At 41.0% G+C, this 16,482-nt stretch overlaps 1 protein-coding gene across 1 annotated transcript in view; it reads left to right on the top strand.

Moving 5' to 3' along the window:
- NAMPT (nicotinamide phosphoribosyltransferase) overlaps window positions 1-16,482 on the top strand; it is a 39,938-nt gene continuing 23,456 nt past the window's right edge. Inside the window, exons 1-2 of the mRNA XM_035020371.1 lie at window positions 1-527; window positions 1,167-1,329. Coding sequence (XP_034876262.1) covers window positions 484-527; window positions 1,167-1,329 — 207 coding nt within the window. The 5' untranslated portion in view covers window positions 1-483. The remainder of the gene's footprint in view (window positions 528-1,166; window positions 1,330-16,482) is intronic.

Raw genomic sequence — 16,482 nt, forward strand, 5'->3', positions numbered from 1 at the left:
CTACGCTGACCATGTGGACAAAGGAAATCTTAGTTTTACGCAAAAATGCAATCACGTATGAGAATTGCGTAAGTGGATGGTCGGCACTTAGGTGAAGTGAAGTCATTCGACGTCGTTTCCCTTACTTCTTTTTTGGAGGTTACCAAACCATTTCCCAAGACGTAACGATTAGAACAATGATGAAATCAGTTTTGCATCGTGTCGAAACTTGGCCCGTTGCCATTTACTTCTCGGCACTACTAGATTCAATTAGGCCTCGTACTTTCATTATCTGTGAGGACTGAAGTCAACCCCTGCCTTCACGTGCAGGCAATTTTCTCCGGGAAAGTCAAAACATCATTCAAAGGATCCAAGAGCTCAGCCACACAGCGGAGGAAAGCGGAGTCGATGCGGCAGAGCAAAGGGGACCCTTAGACCTTCTTCCTCACCGCAGCTCTTCGGATTTTAAAGAGAGCCTTAGGAGGACCAGGAGGGACAAGAGGCATGCAGGCAAAAGGTTCGATCCTCAATCCCAGCCGGAGACAAAGGTGAGTGCGCGAGCGGGACGGGGAGACCGGCAGAGGAATGCTCCTCGGCCCCTAGCCGGGTGGCACGACTTCAGGGGACTCAGAAAACGAGCCAGGACAGGGTAGGGCAGGAAGGTGTCAGCCGGGCGGGCGAACCGGCTAATCGCAGGAGTGCCGAGGCTGGGAATTCCCCCGCCCACCTCCGCTCCGCCGTGCCGGGAAATGAAACCGAGGCAGGGACACGGGTCCCTGGCCGAGACTGCCCGGAAGCCTCCGGTTCCCCCCGCCACCCCCCCTCTCCGCTCCGCCGTGCCGGGAAATGAAATCGGGGCAGGCCCTCGGGCCCTGGCCGAGACTGCCCGGAAGCCTCCGGTTTCCCGGAGCGGGCGTCCGGGAGAAAGATCGCGTGCCTCACGTCCTCTCCGCCCAGCCCCGCCCCCCGCGCGCTGCGCACGCGCGGCCGCGCCCCGCCCCTCGCGTCCCCTCCGGGGTGATGGGGCGGGGGCGGGGAGCCGAGGTGAGGAGTCGGTCGGAGTCCCTGGGCTGAGAGCTCGAGAGCTACCGGCGCCACCACCCCCGGCCGCGTCACGGCTCCCGGGCCCGCCCTCCAGTGGCCCCTCCTCCCCACTCCGCTTTCCCCTCCTCTCCCCCGCCCCTCAGACCGAGCAGTGACTTAAGCAACGGAGTGCGGCGAAGCCCATTTTTCTCCTTCCTCGCCGCCGCGCCGGGCACCTCGCGGCGCGTGGCCCGCGCACTCCCGCCCGAGATGAATGCTGCGGCAGACGCCGAGTTCAACATCCTCCTGGCCACCGACTCCTACAAGGTAGAGGTTCGGGGCGGGGGCAGGTGAAGAAAGAGGGCGCGTCCAGGATGAGCGCGGAGCTTGGGGTGGGGGGCGCCGCTCTGGGGTCGTGGCGCGGCGCTATCCCGAGGGAAGGAGCGGGCGGGCGGCGGCGGCGGCGGCGGGCTGAGGCAGGTGAAGCTGGCGCCGCAGTGGGGAGGAGGTGGATGGAGGAGGGATGGAGGGATGGACGGCAGGAGGCGGGGCTTTGGGGTGCGTGGTGGGGGGGGCGCGGCGAGGGGGCTGAGGCGGGCCTGAGCCAGCGCCGCGCGCCCGCCGGTCTGCCGCGGGGCGCGGGGCGCGGGGCTCCGGGCTCGTGAGGCCGTGGCGGGGTCGGGGCCAGGGAGGCTTGGGCGTCCGCGGCCGAGCACACGCCTTCCCCAGGAGCGCGGCCTTTTGGCCTCGGGCTGGGTCGGGCTGGGCCGGCCTGGGCGAAAGGTCGCCGGAGGAGCGGGTCGGTTAGGTAACGGCCCCTGGGGCTCGGCCATGGAGAAAGGGAATGGGGTTTGAGAAGTGGGTTTTCCCCCGCCAAGCTGAATCGAGTGCGCGCCCCCCTTGCTGGGCAGGTACGTCCCTTCCCGAGGAAGAGGTGGGCGAGACCTCGTAGGGGTGCCGCAGCAGCCGGCTGCGTTCTTCTGCCTGTGGCCGGGGTGTGGAGGACACTTATCCGCCCTCGGTAGGCGTGCTGGATTTCCTCGACCCACTCACTGGGCTCGGTTTCAAACTCCTTGGCTGCTGGTGATCACTCATACTCCTCATCCCTTGTTGTAAAGGCCGATAGGCTGCCCCTATTCCATTAGGGCCACTACAGGATTTCTGTGAAAAGGAAAGTGAAAACACGAGTTTTAACCCTGGAGAACTCCCAGAGAGAGAAATGACACCTTTGTGTTAATATGCCTATTGGACAGTTGAATGTATTGCTGCCCCATCAGTTTTGTTTGAAACTCATACAAGTAAGTAAAGGAAAGAATGATTAGAGGAAAATCTGGCAAATGTTCTTTGCCCCAGTTTCCAAATTACATGAAGTAAACTGAACTATACTTTGCTAAGCTTTGTTGGCCAACGCACTTAAAAGATGAAATGTCAGGCCAGACACCCCACTTGAACAAAATAAATTTTAATAATTGTATTTTTTTTTTAAAGATTTTATTTATTTATTTGACAGAGAGAATGAGAGACAGAGAGCATGAGAGGGAGGAGGGTCAGAGGGAGAAGCAGACTCCCCACTGAGCAGGGAGCCCGATGCGGACTCGATCCCAGGACTCCAGGATCATGACCTGAGCCGAAGGCTTAACCAACTGAGCCACCCAGGCGCCCCGAACAAAATAAATTTTAGTATTTACTTGACAACATGGTGGTTTGGAATATGAAGGAAAGCATAATGCTCTCATATTGTTGGGGTTTTTTGTGATTTTTTGCTTTTTGTTTCTTTCCTTAAATATTTGGAGAAAGTATTTTGGAGAATCCCATTTTACTTACGTTCTGTTTTGTTCATTTCTTCCCAATCACCTTAACATTCTACTTAAGATAATTTAGGCCGGTACTTACTTAAAGTAGAGCCAAGTTTCATTAACAAGTGGTCTTTTAAATGGAATTTTACAGTGGAAATCTACACCATTGCAAGGAGATCAAAGTATTATCAAGTATGGTTTACTTGGCCTTAAAACTTTCTCTTGTCTTAGTTCTAGTGTTTTGAGTATCTTCAGTAGTGATTTTAGAATGGTCTCATTCATAGTTTTTTCTTAACTAAATTTCTTTTGCTAATTTTTTTTCCTAACTAAATCTTTAAAATGATTTCCAAAAGTTTTCTTAATGTAGCAATTAATGATTTGGTTGGAAATGGGATATGTAAACAGGTTGATGGGTCTAACTTATAAAAACAAAAGGAGTACAGATTCCTTTAGTTTGTAGTTCCTCTGGCAGTTATACATAAAGAATATAAAATTGCCTTAACATCAGTTTTCTGGGCTGCTTTTAATTAAAAGAGTGAATTACCTTAAAGTTTTCTAATCTCCTAGCATGACATACTTAATGCATTGTTAGAGTTTGCATCTATTTAATAAAGTTTATTCCTGCCCATTTTCAAATCAGACCAATATATTTTATTTTTCTCATATGAAACCTTTTTATTTTCTTACAAGGCTTTGTTTTTGTTTTAATTCTAGTTAGGTAACATACAGTGTAGTATTTGTTTCAGGTGTACGATATAGTGATTCAGCACTTCCATATCATCACCCAGTGCCCATCAGGACAAGTGCACTCCTTAATCCCCATCCCCTGTTTAACCCATCCCCTTACCCACCTCCCCTCTGGTAACTATCTTTATTCTCCATAATTAAGAGTCTGTTTCTTGGTTTGTCTCTCTCATTTTTTCCCTTTGCTTGTTTTGTTTCTTAAATTCCACATATGAGTGAAATCATACAGTATTTGTCTTTCTCTAACTGATGTATTTTGCTTAGCATGATACTCTCTAGCTCCATCCATGTCCTTGAAAATGGCAAGATTTCATTCTTTTTTATGGTTCAGTAATCCATTGTGTGTATATATATATATGTGTGTGTATATATATACCACCCCTTTTTATTCATTGATCACGGACACTTGGGCTGCTTCCATATCTTGGCTATTATAAATAATGCTGCTATAAATATAGGGGGGCATGTATCCCTTTGAATTAGAGTTCTTGTATTTTGGGGGTAAGTATCCAGTAGTAAAAATTACTGGATTGTAGGACAGTTGTATGTTTAACTTTTTGAGGAATCTCCATACTGTTTTCCAGATTGGCTGCACCAGTTTGCATTCCCACCAACAGTGCAAGAGGGTTCCTTTTTCTCCACATTCTCACCAACACCTGTTGTTTCTTGTGTTGTTGGTTTTAGCCATTTTGACAGGTGTGAGGTGATATCTCATTATAGTTTTGATTTGCATTGCCCTGATGGTAAGTGATGTTGAGGATCTTTTCATGTGTCTTTTGGCCATCTGTATGTCTTCGTTGGAGAACTGTCTGTTGATGTCTTCTACCCATCTTTCAAATTGGATGGTTTGTTTTGTGGGTGTTGAGTTGTATAAGTTCTTTATATAGTTTGGATACTAACCCTTTATAGGACATGTCATTTGCAAATGACATTCTCCCATTCAGTAGGCTGCATTCTAGTTTTGTTGATTGTTTGCTGTGCAGAAGCTTTTTATTTAGATGTAGTCCCAATAGTTTATTTTTGCTTTTGTTTCCATTGCCTCAGGAAACATACCTAGAAAAAAAGTTACATCGGCTAATGTCAAGAAGTTACTGCCCATGTTCTTTTCTAGGATTTTTATGGTTTTAGGTCTCACGTTTAGGTCTTTAATCCATTTTGAATTTATTTTTTCATATGGTATAAGAAAGTGGTCCAGTTTCATTCTTTGCATGTAGCTGTCCAGTTTTCCCAACACCCTTTGTTGAAGAGACTGTCTTTTTCCCATTGGATATTTTTTCCTGCTTTGTCGAAGATTAATCGACCATGTAGTTACGGGTTTATTTCTGGGCTTTCTATTCTGTTCCATTGATCTGTGTATCTGGTTTTGTGCTAGTACAATACTGTTTTGATTACTACAGTTTTGTAATACATCTTGAACTCCAGAATTGTTGTATCTCCAGCTTTGCTTTTCTGTTTTGAGATTGCTTTGGCTACTCAGGGTCTTTTGTGGTTCCATACAAATTTTAGGATTGATTGTTCTGCTCCTGTGAAAAACGCTGTTGGGATTTTGATGGAGAGTGCATTAAATGTGTGAATTGCTTTGGGTAGTATAGACATTTTAACAATATTTGTTCTTCTAATCTATGAGCATGGAATGTCTTTCCCTTTCTTTGTGTCATCTTCAGTTTCTTTCATCAGTGTTTCATAGTTTTCAGAGTATAGGTCTTTCACCTCTTTGGTTAGATTTATTCCTAGGTATCTTATTATTTTTGGTGCAAATGTAAATGGGATTGTTTTCTTAATTTCTCCTGCTGCTGCTTCAGTATTGGTGTATAGAAATGCAAGATTTCCATACATTGATTTTGTATCCTGCAACTTCACCTAATTCATTTATCAGTTATAGTAGTTTTTTGGTGGAGTCTTTTGGGTTTTCTATATATGGTGTTATTTATCTGCAAATAGTGTTTGCCTTCTTTACCAATTTTTTATTCCTTTTTCTTTTCTGACTGCTGTGGTGTGGATTTCCAGTAATATGCTGAGTAAAAGTAGTGAGAGTGGATATCCTTGTCTTGTTCTAGATCTCAGGGGAAAAGCTCTCAGTTTTTCCCCACTGAGGATGATGTTCGCTGTGGGTTTTTCAGATATGGCCTTTATTATGTTGAGGTATGTTCCCTCTAAACCTACTTTGTTGAGGGTTTTTTATCATGAGTTGTACTTTGTCAAAATGCTCTTTCTGCATCTATTGAAATGATCATATGGTTCTTATCCTTTCTCTTATTGATAAGATGTATCACGCTGATTGATTTGCAAATATTCAGCCACCCTTGCAACCTAGGAATAAATACCCACTTGATCGTGGTGAATAATTTTTTTAATGTATTGTTGGATTCGGTTTGCTAGTATTTTGTTGAGGATTTTTGTATCTATGTTCAGCAGAGATATTGGCCTGTAGTTAATTTTTTTTAGTGGTGTGTTTATCTGGTTTTGGTATCAGGGTGATGCTGGCCTCATGGAATGAATTTGGAAGTTTTCCTTCCTTTTCTATTTTTTTGGAATAGCTGGAGAAGAATAATATTAACTCTTCTTTAAATATTTGGTAGAATTTGCCTGTAAACCCATCTGGTCCCGGACTTTGTTTTTTAGAAGTTTTTTGATTATTGACTCAATTTCTTTGCTAATAATCACTCTTTTCTAATTTTCTATTTCTTCCTGTTTCAGTTTTGTAGTTTATATATTTCTAGGAATTTAGCCATTTCTTCTAGGTTGTCCAGTTTGTTGACATATAGTTTTTCATGATATTCTTATAATTGTTTGTATTTCTGTGGTATGAGTTGTTATTTCTTCTCTCTCATTTGTGGTTTTATTTATTTGAGTCCTTTCTCTTTTTTTCTTGATGAGTCTTGATAGAGGTTCATCAGTTTTGTTGAGTTTTTGAGAGAATCAGCTCCTGGTTTCATTGCTCTATTCCATTGTTTTTTTAGTTTCTGTATCATTTATTTCTGCTGTAATCTTTATTATTCCTTCCTGCTACTCTTTCCAGGTTTTGTTTGTTGTTTTTCTTTTTCCTAGCTCCTTTAGGTGTAAGATTAGGATGTTTATTTGAGATTTTTCTTGCTTTTTCAGATAGTCTTGTATTGCTATAAACTTGTGTCTTAGAATTGTTTTTGTTACATCCCAAAGGTTTTGGGCCACTGTGTTTTCATATACTTTTTAATTTATTTTTTGATTTCCTGGTTGACCCATCATTGTTGAGTAGCATGTTATTTAACTTCCATGTATTTGTCATCTTGCCAGATTTTTTCTTGTGGTTGACTTTTAGTTTCATAGTGTTGCGGTCAGAAAAGATGGCATGATGTGACTTCGATCTTCATGAATTTGTTGAGGCTTGTTTTATGGCCTAATATGTAATCTATTCTGGAGAATGTTCTGTGTGCACTTAAAAGAATGTGTATTCTGCTGTCTTAAGATGGAATGTTATGAATTAATCTGTTAAATCCATCTGTTCATTCAAAGCATTGTTTCCTTATTGCTTTTCTGTTTAGGTGATCAGTACATTGATGCACACAGGCTGTTAAGTTCCCTATTATTATTGTATTATTTTCCATTAGTTCCTTTTTGTTTGTTATTAATTTTTATGTATTTGGTGTTTCTGTGTTGGGTGCATAAATATTTACAGGTGTTACATCATCTTGTTGGATTGTCCCCTTTATTATTATAGAGTGTCTTTCTTTGTCTCTTGTTACAATCTTTGTTTTAAAGTCTAATTTGTTCAATAAAAGTATTGCTACTCTGGCTTTCTTTTGACCTCCATTTGCATGATAGATGTTTCTCCATCCCCTCACTTTCAATCTGTGGGTGTCTTTAGGTCTAAAAGGAGTCTCTTACAGGCAGGATGTAATCTAGTTTTTTTTTTATTCCTTTTGTCACCTCATGCCTTTTGATTGGAGTCCATTTACATTCAAAGTAATTATTGATAGATATGTATTGTCATTTTATTCATTTTGGGGGGGGGTGGTTTCTTTCTCTGATCTCTTGTCTTTCTCTCTTTTATGGTTGGCTGGTTTTCTTTGGTGATATATTTGGATTTCTTTGTCTTTAGTCTTTGCGTATTTATTAGTGGTTTTATGTTTGTGCTTACCATTAGGTTTGTATGTAATCTCTTTAGCATTTAGCAGTCTATATTAAGTTGATGGTCATTTAAGTTTGAACCCATTCTTCATTCCTCTCCTCCCCACACATTAAGTATATGTTGTCATATTTTCTATCCTTTTGTGAGTTTCTTGACTGATTTTTTTACAGAGCCATTTTTACTGCTTTTGTGTTTCCTACCCTTATACTGTCACTTTTGGTCTCTATGTTCCACTCAGGGATTCCCCTTTAATATTTCTTGCAGGGCTGGTTTAGTGATCTTGAGCTCCTTTAATCTTTGTCTGGGAAACTCTTTATCTGTCCGTCTATTCTGAATGATAGCCTTGCTGGATAGAGTTTTCTTGGCTGCAGATTTTTCCCATTCAGGCACTTTGAATATATCATGCTCTCCTGGCTTAGAAAGTTGCTGCTGCATGATCTGCTGATAGCCTTATGGGGTTTCCCTTGTATGTGACTATATTCTTTTGTCTTGCCGTTTTAAAATGTTTTATCATTATATTTTGCCAATTAAATTACTGTATGTCTTACTGTGGATCTGCTTTTATTGATTTTGGGGGGGTGGGGTAGGGTGTCTATGTCTCCTGGATCTGGATGTCTGTTTCCTTCCCCAGTTTGAGGGAGGTTTTCATCTATTATTTCTTCAAATAAATTTTCTTCCCCCTTTTTCTCTCTCTTCTTCTGGGACTCCTAGAATATGAATGTTAATATGTTTGATGGAGTCACTGAGTTCCTTATGTCTGTTCTTGTTTTGCATAATTATTTTTTTTCTCTTTTGTTCTTGATCACTTTCCATTACTCTGTGTTTTAGGTTAATAATTTGTTCCTCTGCTTCTTCCAGCCTGCTGTTCATTCCATTAAGCATGTTTCTTATTTTGTTTATTGAGCCCTTTATCTCTGCTCTGTTATTCCTTATCTCTGTGTTAACGGTCTCACTGATACCTTCCACTCTTTTCTCAAGTCCAGTGAGTATTTTTATGATCATTACTTTAAATTCTCTATCTGGCATGTTACATAATCTGTTTTCACTTAGATCTCTGCCTATGACCTTGTCTTGTTCTTTCATTTGGGACAAGTTTGTCTTTCTTCTCATTTTGTCTTAGTCTCTGTGCCTGCTTCTGTGTATTAGGAAAATCAGCTACATCTCCTGTTCTTGAGGCTAATGAAGAGGAGATCCTGTAGTGCTGTGCCATGTAATGTCCCTTGTTCCCCAGGGCCTGGCACTTCTGGGAGCATCTCCAATGTGTGCTGCATGTGCTCAGCTGTTGTGTCCTGGCTGCTTTATCCTTCAGGCCAGTCATCTGCAGAGGCTCTCTTTGCTTGTTTTGGGCAGTGTTTGGTCCCTGGCCTGAATGTAGCACGTTTTAACTAGGTGTGCTCTGTTCTGCTTGTGGAATGAGGCCTGTCGCCACTGCCACTGGAACCGAACGAAGCCCTGCAAATCTCCCATCTCTGGAGGCACTGTGTGAGCATGGGTTTGGGCTGGCCTGGGTGACGGGGCCCACAGTGCTAAGACTGAGGCAAATGTGACTGGAAGGGGCAGTCCCACCCAAGCACAGTGGAACTGTGGGGCTTGGTGTAAGCAAGTTAGGTAGGGAGTGTGGATGCTATGCTGGTTCTCATAGGCGGTCCTATTCTTACGCTGAGGGGCAGGGAGAGGGAAATGGCTCCGGCCAGTTCCTTTGTTCCTAGAGGGGTCTCTCCATCGACGCTGCCCCTCTGGGACATGCTCCAAGAGGAGCAGATAACCTCCCCACTGTGTGCCCCAGGCTCTCTTCAGGTCATTGTTTCCACACTCTGTTCATGGGCTGTTTGACCTGCCTTCTCTCCAAGAGCAGTGTAATGCCCTCTGGGCTCTAACCCAGCCAAGCCTGCTCACCTTTAAAACTCAGGGCTTTAAGCCCTGCTAGTTGCAAGAACTCACGAAATTTGGCTCCTCTTACTTTCCAAGCTCCTCTGTGTGTTAGTCTGTCTGTAGCCCTTCTCTCTTCCACTGCGGCAACAATGATCCATTTCTCCCAAACCTCATTTCCATACTTCCTACTTTCTTCGACGTTAAAAATTTTTTTATTGTTATGTTAATCCCCATACATTACATCATTAGTTTTAGATGTAGTGTTCCATGATTCATTGTTTGTGCATAACACCCAGTGCTCCACGCCGAACGTGCCCTCCTCAATACCCATCACCAGGCTAACCCATCCTCCCACCCCCCTCCCCTCTAGATCCCTCAGTTTGTTTTTCAGAGTCCATCGTCTCTCATGGTTCGTCTACCCCTCTGATTTCCCCCCCTTCATTCTTCCCCTCCTGCTATCTTCTTCTTTTTTTTTTTTCCCCCTTAACATATATTGCATTATTTGTTTCAGAGGTACAGATCTGAGATTCAACAGTCTTGCACAATTCACAGTGCTTACCAGAGCACATACCCTCCCCAGTGTCTATCACCCAGTCACCCCATCCCTCCCACGGTTTGTTCTGCCAGTCTTCAGGTCAATTTCTAGGGTATTTAGGGTGATTAGATAGTTATCTAGTTGTGGGATGAGGCAAGCCTTGTATCCTCCTACTCGGCCACCATCTTCCAAGTTTGTCTAATATGAAACCTTTTAAGAAGATTTTCATCTTGGGGCGCCTGGGTGGCTCAGTCAGTTAAGCATCTGCCTTCGGCTCAGGTCATGATCTCAGTGTCCTGGGGTCAAGCTTCATGTTGGGCTCCCTGCTCAGTGGGGAGCCCGCTTCTCCCTCTCCTTCTTCCTCTCCCCGCTCCCTGAAATAAATAAAATCTTTAAACAAATTTTTTTAAAAAAAATATTTTTATCTTAGTAAGATTTTTCATTTTTCCTCCCCAAAAGTCCCTCAAGAGGATTCAGTCAGGTTCATATGTTTTATACCAATGGTTTACAACAGTACACTAAAATAGATGGTGTATTCCACACTGACATTTTTCAGTTTCATTTATCTTACATATTTTGTGATCCTTATAATCTGTATTCCATTTTTACCTTTTTATCTTCTTAGATGAAGAAGAGACAGGAATGATAATCCTGAGGTTAGAAGTAATAAAATTTTTATTTGGTCATTACATGAGACTATTACATATTCTACTTACTACTGGCCAGTTAAAGTAGGTAGGGAACCTAGTGGTTTTAGACGTGTTGATGGAAGAGAGAATATTGTTGATTTCTTCTTTCTAAAACTAAAGAAAGAATAGTTGGTTGTCTTAAGGTGTACAAAAAGTTTTTTTTGCAGGTAGTAGGGTAGTGTCCAAGCACATGACAGCACGGTTATTTTGTTTTTACTTGTATCCTCTCTGGAGGGTTCAAGACAATTTGGATCAGAGGAGGAGCGTTGAAAATACATATTCATTTCTGTAATCTCCTACTATATTATATATAATAAACTGAAAAACAGGTAAATCTGGTTGTTTCTTCTATTTTCATCCTGGACCCTTGTGTAATCATTTTCAAAATGGCATAAAGTAGAAGTATCTGCTGGGTTGTATTTATGTTTTGCTAAGCCAGCTAGGGAAAGGTGCATTGGGCTGCTTTAACCATTGTAGCACTTAAAAAGCATTTGGAACTTCTTGTAAAGGAGACCGGTCAGATTTTTGTTTTGGGTTTTTTTTTTCTCCGCCTATCCCTGGGGTAGCCATTGAATTAGTTTACAAATAACTGACTCATTAAAAGGTGCATTTCTAGGGCGCCTGGGTGGCTCAGTTGGTTGAGCGACTGCCTTCGGCTCAGGTCATGATCCTGGAGTCCCGGGATCGAGTCCCGCATCGGGCTCCCTGCTCAGCGGGGAGTCTGCTTCTCCCTCTGACCCTCCCCCCTCTCATGTGCTCTCTCTCTCTCATTCTCTCTCAAATAAATAAATAAAATCTTTAAAAAAAAAAAGGTGCATTTCTGTTCCTTGTTTCTTTCCCTTGCTTCTATGTAGATAATATTAGTAACAAACTATAGCAGAGAATAGTTTCGTTGTTTCTGAACATTTTACCTATTAGCAGATTAAAATGGAAGGTGTTGTCAGTTGAGTTGAAAAATATATATATTGTACAATAGTAATCTCTAAACAATTTACACATCATCCATTGTTATGAATTGTGCTATCCAGTGTGGGCTGCTTCTCAAAAGGTCATTTGTAAACTGGTTATTTGGAACCCAGCCCATTTTCATTAATTCATTTAATAAATATTGGAGATCTCCTAGGTATTGTAAAAGACAAAAGATGTCTCTTAAAATCCAGGATGGGTGAAAGTTGGTTTTAAAGAAGTTACAGAAGATTGTATAATTTATGTATGGTGATTAGGCATCCAAGGTAGCTTTTTTTATTTTATTTATTTATTTTTTTAAGATTTTATTTATTTATTTGACAGAGACACAGCGAGAGAGGGAACACAAGCAGGGGGAGCAGGAGAGGGAGAAGCAGGCTTCCCACTGAGCAGGGAGCCCGATGTGGGGCTTGATCCCAAGACCCTGGGGTCATGACCTGAGCCGAAGGCAGACACTTAAGGACTGAACCACCCAGGCGCCCCAAGGTAGCTTTTTTTTTTTAAAGATTTTGCTGCCTCACTAATGGCAGATTAACAGACTTTAAAGATTTGGGCTTTTTGGAAAAAGAGTTGGGGACAGATCTTACTGGCAAGTTAGTCCTGGCTGGAATTTTAGTTACCCAGTGTCTGAGCTGTTCCTATTTTTCATTGTTGCTTCTTTTTCATTACTTCTGAACAAACACTTAAGTTAAATGTCACGGTGACTCTCTCATGGCAGCCTGAGCCTTGTGAAGAGTGGAGTACTGTTGTAGTTTGTACGTCAGAGATTACCTGTACATTCGTATGATGCAATTTTCCAGTGAGTTTTATATTATAAATTATAGGAAAAGTTCAGGCAACAAATAAAATACTATATGTAAATCATGAATACACTTCATAGGAAGATTAATTTAGGTCAGTAGTAATTATATAATATTTTGCAAAACAAAGATAACCAGAAGCTGGTGTCCTCTTTGTCAGCTGACTACATCTTTCTCAATGGTGTGGCCAAAAAAAGTACAAATTATCAGGAACTCTGTGCTAGGAGGTTTAGGGGAAGGGGCAGTATGATTATAGCTGATTTGACAATTTCCTCTTTTCCCCAAAGTATAATCCAAAAATCTTTTAGCCATACTTTTGAAGTTGTTATTGCTTCAAAAGCCAAATAGCAAAAAATTATTTTCTGTGGCAATAGAAGTATTTCTAAGGCTTGAGAAATCTTAAATAATGTTGAAAAGAAAGAATCAGTTAATTTTTTTTTCTATTTCTAGCACATTAGCATTGACAAGGCAGAAGGTCTTAGCCATTGTAAGGCTGAGTGGATCCTCTTCTGAGTGCCCTTATAATTTATATAGATAATATAACTTATTTGTGACATTATATATATTTTCCCATGTGTTCTTATATACACATGGTATTGTTAAAATGTAGGCTTATGATCATTTCTTAGCTGTTAAAATTATAACTGATAAAGTAGGTTAGTAGTAGTTGCCTTTGTCTTGTGATCCCATTGTGAGAGGAAAGCTCTTGAAAAAACATCAACTTTATGGGAAACCTGGAGAGGCTCAGGAAAAACTTAGAGTTTGCTCTCACAGAAAGATTCTTTGCAACTTAAATACTTCTTATATTTCTCTTCATTTTTTAATTATTTTTAGGGGGGAGGAGGAGCAGAGGGAAAGGGAAAGAGAGAGAGAGAGAGACTTTTAAGCAGGCCTGATGTCCAGCGCCAAGCCCGACGCAGGGCCCAGTCTCACGACCCTGAGATTACGACCTGAGCTGAAATCAAGAGTTGGATGCTTAACCGACTGAGCCACCCAGGCATCCCTGATACTTCTCTTTAAATGTCATACTTGGGACAAGGATATTTAGTAGCCTAGGGATTGATTATAATTTTTAGCTTTTCATGAAGTAAATCAATCACATGACTGTGAAAATAACTTCTGGTTTTTTTTTTTAAAGATTTATTTATTTGAGAGAGCGAGAATGAGAGAGAGAGCGAGTACATGGGAGGGGGGAGGGTTAAAGGGAGAAGCAGGCTCCTCGCCGAGCAGGGAGCCCGATGTGGGATTCGATCCAGGGACTCCAGGATCATGACCTGAGCCGAAGGCAGTCGCTTCACCAACTGAGCCACCCAGGCGCCCGAAAATAACTTCTGTTAAAAGAGCTAATTTTTCCGGTGTGCCAGTGTTCTTTACCACACATGTATGTGTATACTGCTAGTGCTCTATTAGCTGTAGGAAAAATCATGCTAGTTGAGGAAACCTTCTTAGAGGTAAGGTTTGCTGAGGATATTATGAGAAGTTAGTTATTTTCATCTTATAAATAATGTTAAATTTATTATAGAACCATTTTCTCTATTGATAGAAGTCAAAAGTAACGCTAAAAAAACCCAACATGATTTAATAGCTCCCTTTTTGTAGTTCAGTTTAATTTTGAAAACTATGAAACTTTGTATTACTTGACATACTTAAAACTGAGCTCTTGATTTCCCAATCCATTCCTTCCACAGCCTTCCCCATCTCAGTAAATGGCACCATTATTCACCCAGTTGCTCAAGCCAAAAATGTAGGAAACACTTTTGTTTCCTCCCTTTTTATCCCCCAAATATAATCTATTAGCCTAATTCTCCTTTACCTCCAAATGAGCCACTTCTATCACCTAAGCTAGTCTTTAGCCTCTTACCTTATGGTCCTGCTTCCTCTTTGGTCACCCTGTAATCCATTCTTGACCTCACTGTCAAGCTGATCCTCATAAAATATGAATCAGATCATATTCATGCCAACTTAAAACATACTAAGGGCTTCCTATTGCACTTGATGTAATATTCAAGCTCCATGTGGTAACATACAAGCCTTTACACGATCTTATCCCTGCATCTCTCTGTGACCTTACCATGTACTCCCTCTTCCTCCTCCTCCTCCCCACTCTCCAAGCACCATCCACACTGGCGTTGTGTTCTGTCCCTTAAATCAATGTATTTCCTACCTCCTTGTAGTTTAGGTCCTGTCACATGTCACCATCTCAGAGAAGCCTTCCTGGCCCCCTCTTTACAGCAGTCTATTAGGCCCCCTCCCAGCCCTTCATTTTCTTTTAATTTCTCAAACCTACATCTAGATCTGAAATTATTTTGTTGATTTATATGTTATTCTCTGACCTTCCAACCCTCATTAGCCCTTTGAGAATAAAAACCACCTTAGTCCATTTATTTTCCCATCCTCAGTACCTGAAACAGTGCCTGATACATAGTGGACATAGAGTATATATTTGTGAATAAACTATTTTCAAAATAACAATTTATTAATTTGATTTTCTGCTGTGTCATCTCATTTTCTAGTGAAGGTTCCAAGTGGTTCAGCAGAAAGCAAAATGAAGAGGGTAGTAAACCTAGCAAAACTGGAACCATTACAAATCTTCTATTGGCTGTATTCTTAGAATAGTATTTACTAAAAAGCTCTGTTTAAAAATTTTTTCCCATTAAAACAATGGTATAAGCCAGTATAAAATAGATCCAAACATACTATTTGATTCTTTAAATATATTGGGTGTTCATTGGTAGGTGGTTAATTGCCTGAGAATTAGCTTCTTCAGCTAAATTCTAGAACAGTTCTTGAAAGTTCTCCAAAGAAGATTTTAGAAGTCACACTTCATTTCTAATTAAGCAGCCTAGACAATTTTGTGTTTTTAATGACATTTGTTTTCAGAGGAGGCATTCTGAATATTTATGCAAAGGTTTTAAGTATATAATTAAAGAATATGGCAGAAGTAAAGCTTTAAAATTATAAATACATTCAGTCATTGTCCAGAACTGGAACTGTATTTGTATGATCAAAAAGTTTTAGTATACTTTTAGACCAAAGTGGAGTTAAATAGTTTAGGAACATTTCCATTCAGCATTTGACTGCTTGGTCTACTCAGAAGATGAAAATAATTGATTTGCCTTCTCATACTTTTAAATTTGACATAGAAAAAGTAAATTTATAAAGATACACCCTTAAGTATATGAACTGCAAAAAGGTCAAACTACTGAGAGTCACAGCTATGAATATGACTTCTGTAAACTTGCATAATGTGATCCAGACCTTTATTTTACTTCATCGTAGTTGACTTTTCTTCTACCTCACTACTTATTCCCACTGAAGGAGTTGGAGTTATTTAGATTGTAAATTGGACATTTTCATTTTTATGTACATCTTGCATATATTTTTAGGTGGTGTTACCTTTTTCTAATCATTTCTTAAGTAGCTGAAATAGTAGTGATTTATTACTGGGGTATCATTCATATATATACTTATGTTGTTTTTGCATTTTGGTGAATTGGTTCATAGATTTAACTGCTCTGGGTTTTAACTGTTTTACTGAGCTACTGCTTCAGCTTCCAGCAGTATCAGTCCCTAGGTTCTAACCTAAAAAACAAAAAACCCAAACCAACCCCTGGTGCCTACCTCTAGGTTTCAGATTCTTCTCGCAGGTTGCCTTCAAGCAGCATAAGGGTGCTGTTTTCATAGAGTTACAAGTTGCTTCTTTTGGAGAAGAAAGATTTATTAAACATTTGTGTTTTTTTGTTTTTTGGTTTTTTTTTTTGCTCTCTATATAGAGTATATTTATTTTAGAATTTTTGTGCTAAGCTACAAAGATTTTTTAGGTTAAAGCCAAGTTTTACTTTAAGATTGTGCATCCAAACAAGAAAAGCATTGGTCTCTAAACTTAGGATCAGAGCTAAACAGGAAGAATGGTTCATGTTCACAGTGGTCATCCATGGAACTTGTTCTGCAGCGATCATTCCACCATCAC

The sequence above is a fragment of the Mirounga leonina genome, unplaced genomic scaffold (assembly GCF_011800145.1).
Source record: "Mirounga leonina isolate KUSES-001 unplaced genomic scaffold, KU_Mleo_1.0 Mir_174, whole genome shotgun sequence".
Lineage (NCBI taxonomy): Eukaryota > Metazoa > Chordata > Mammalia > Carnivora > Phocidae > Mirounga > Mirounga leonina.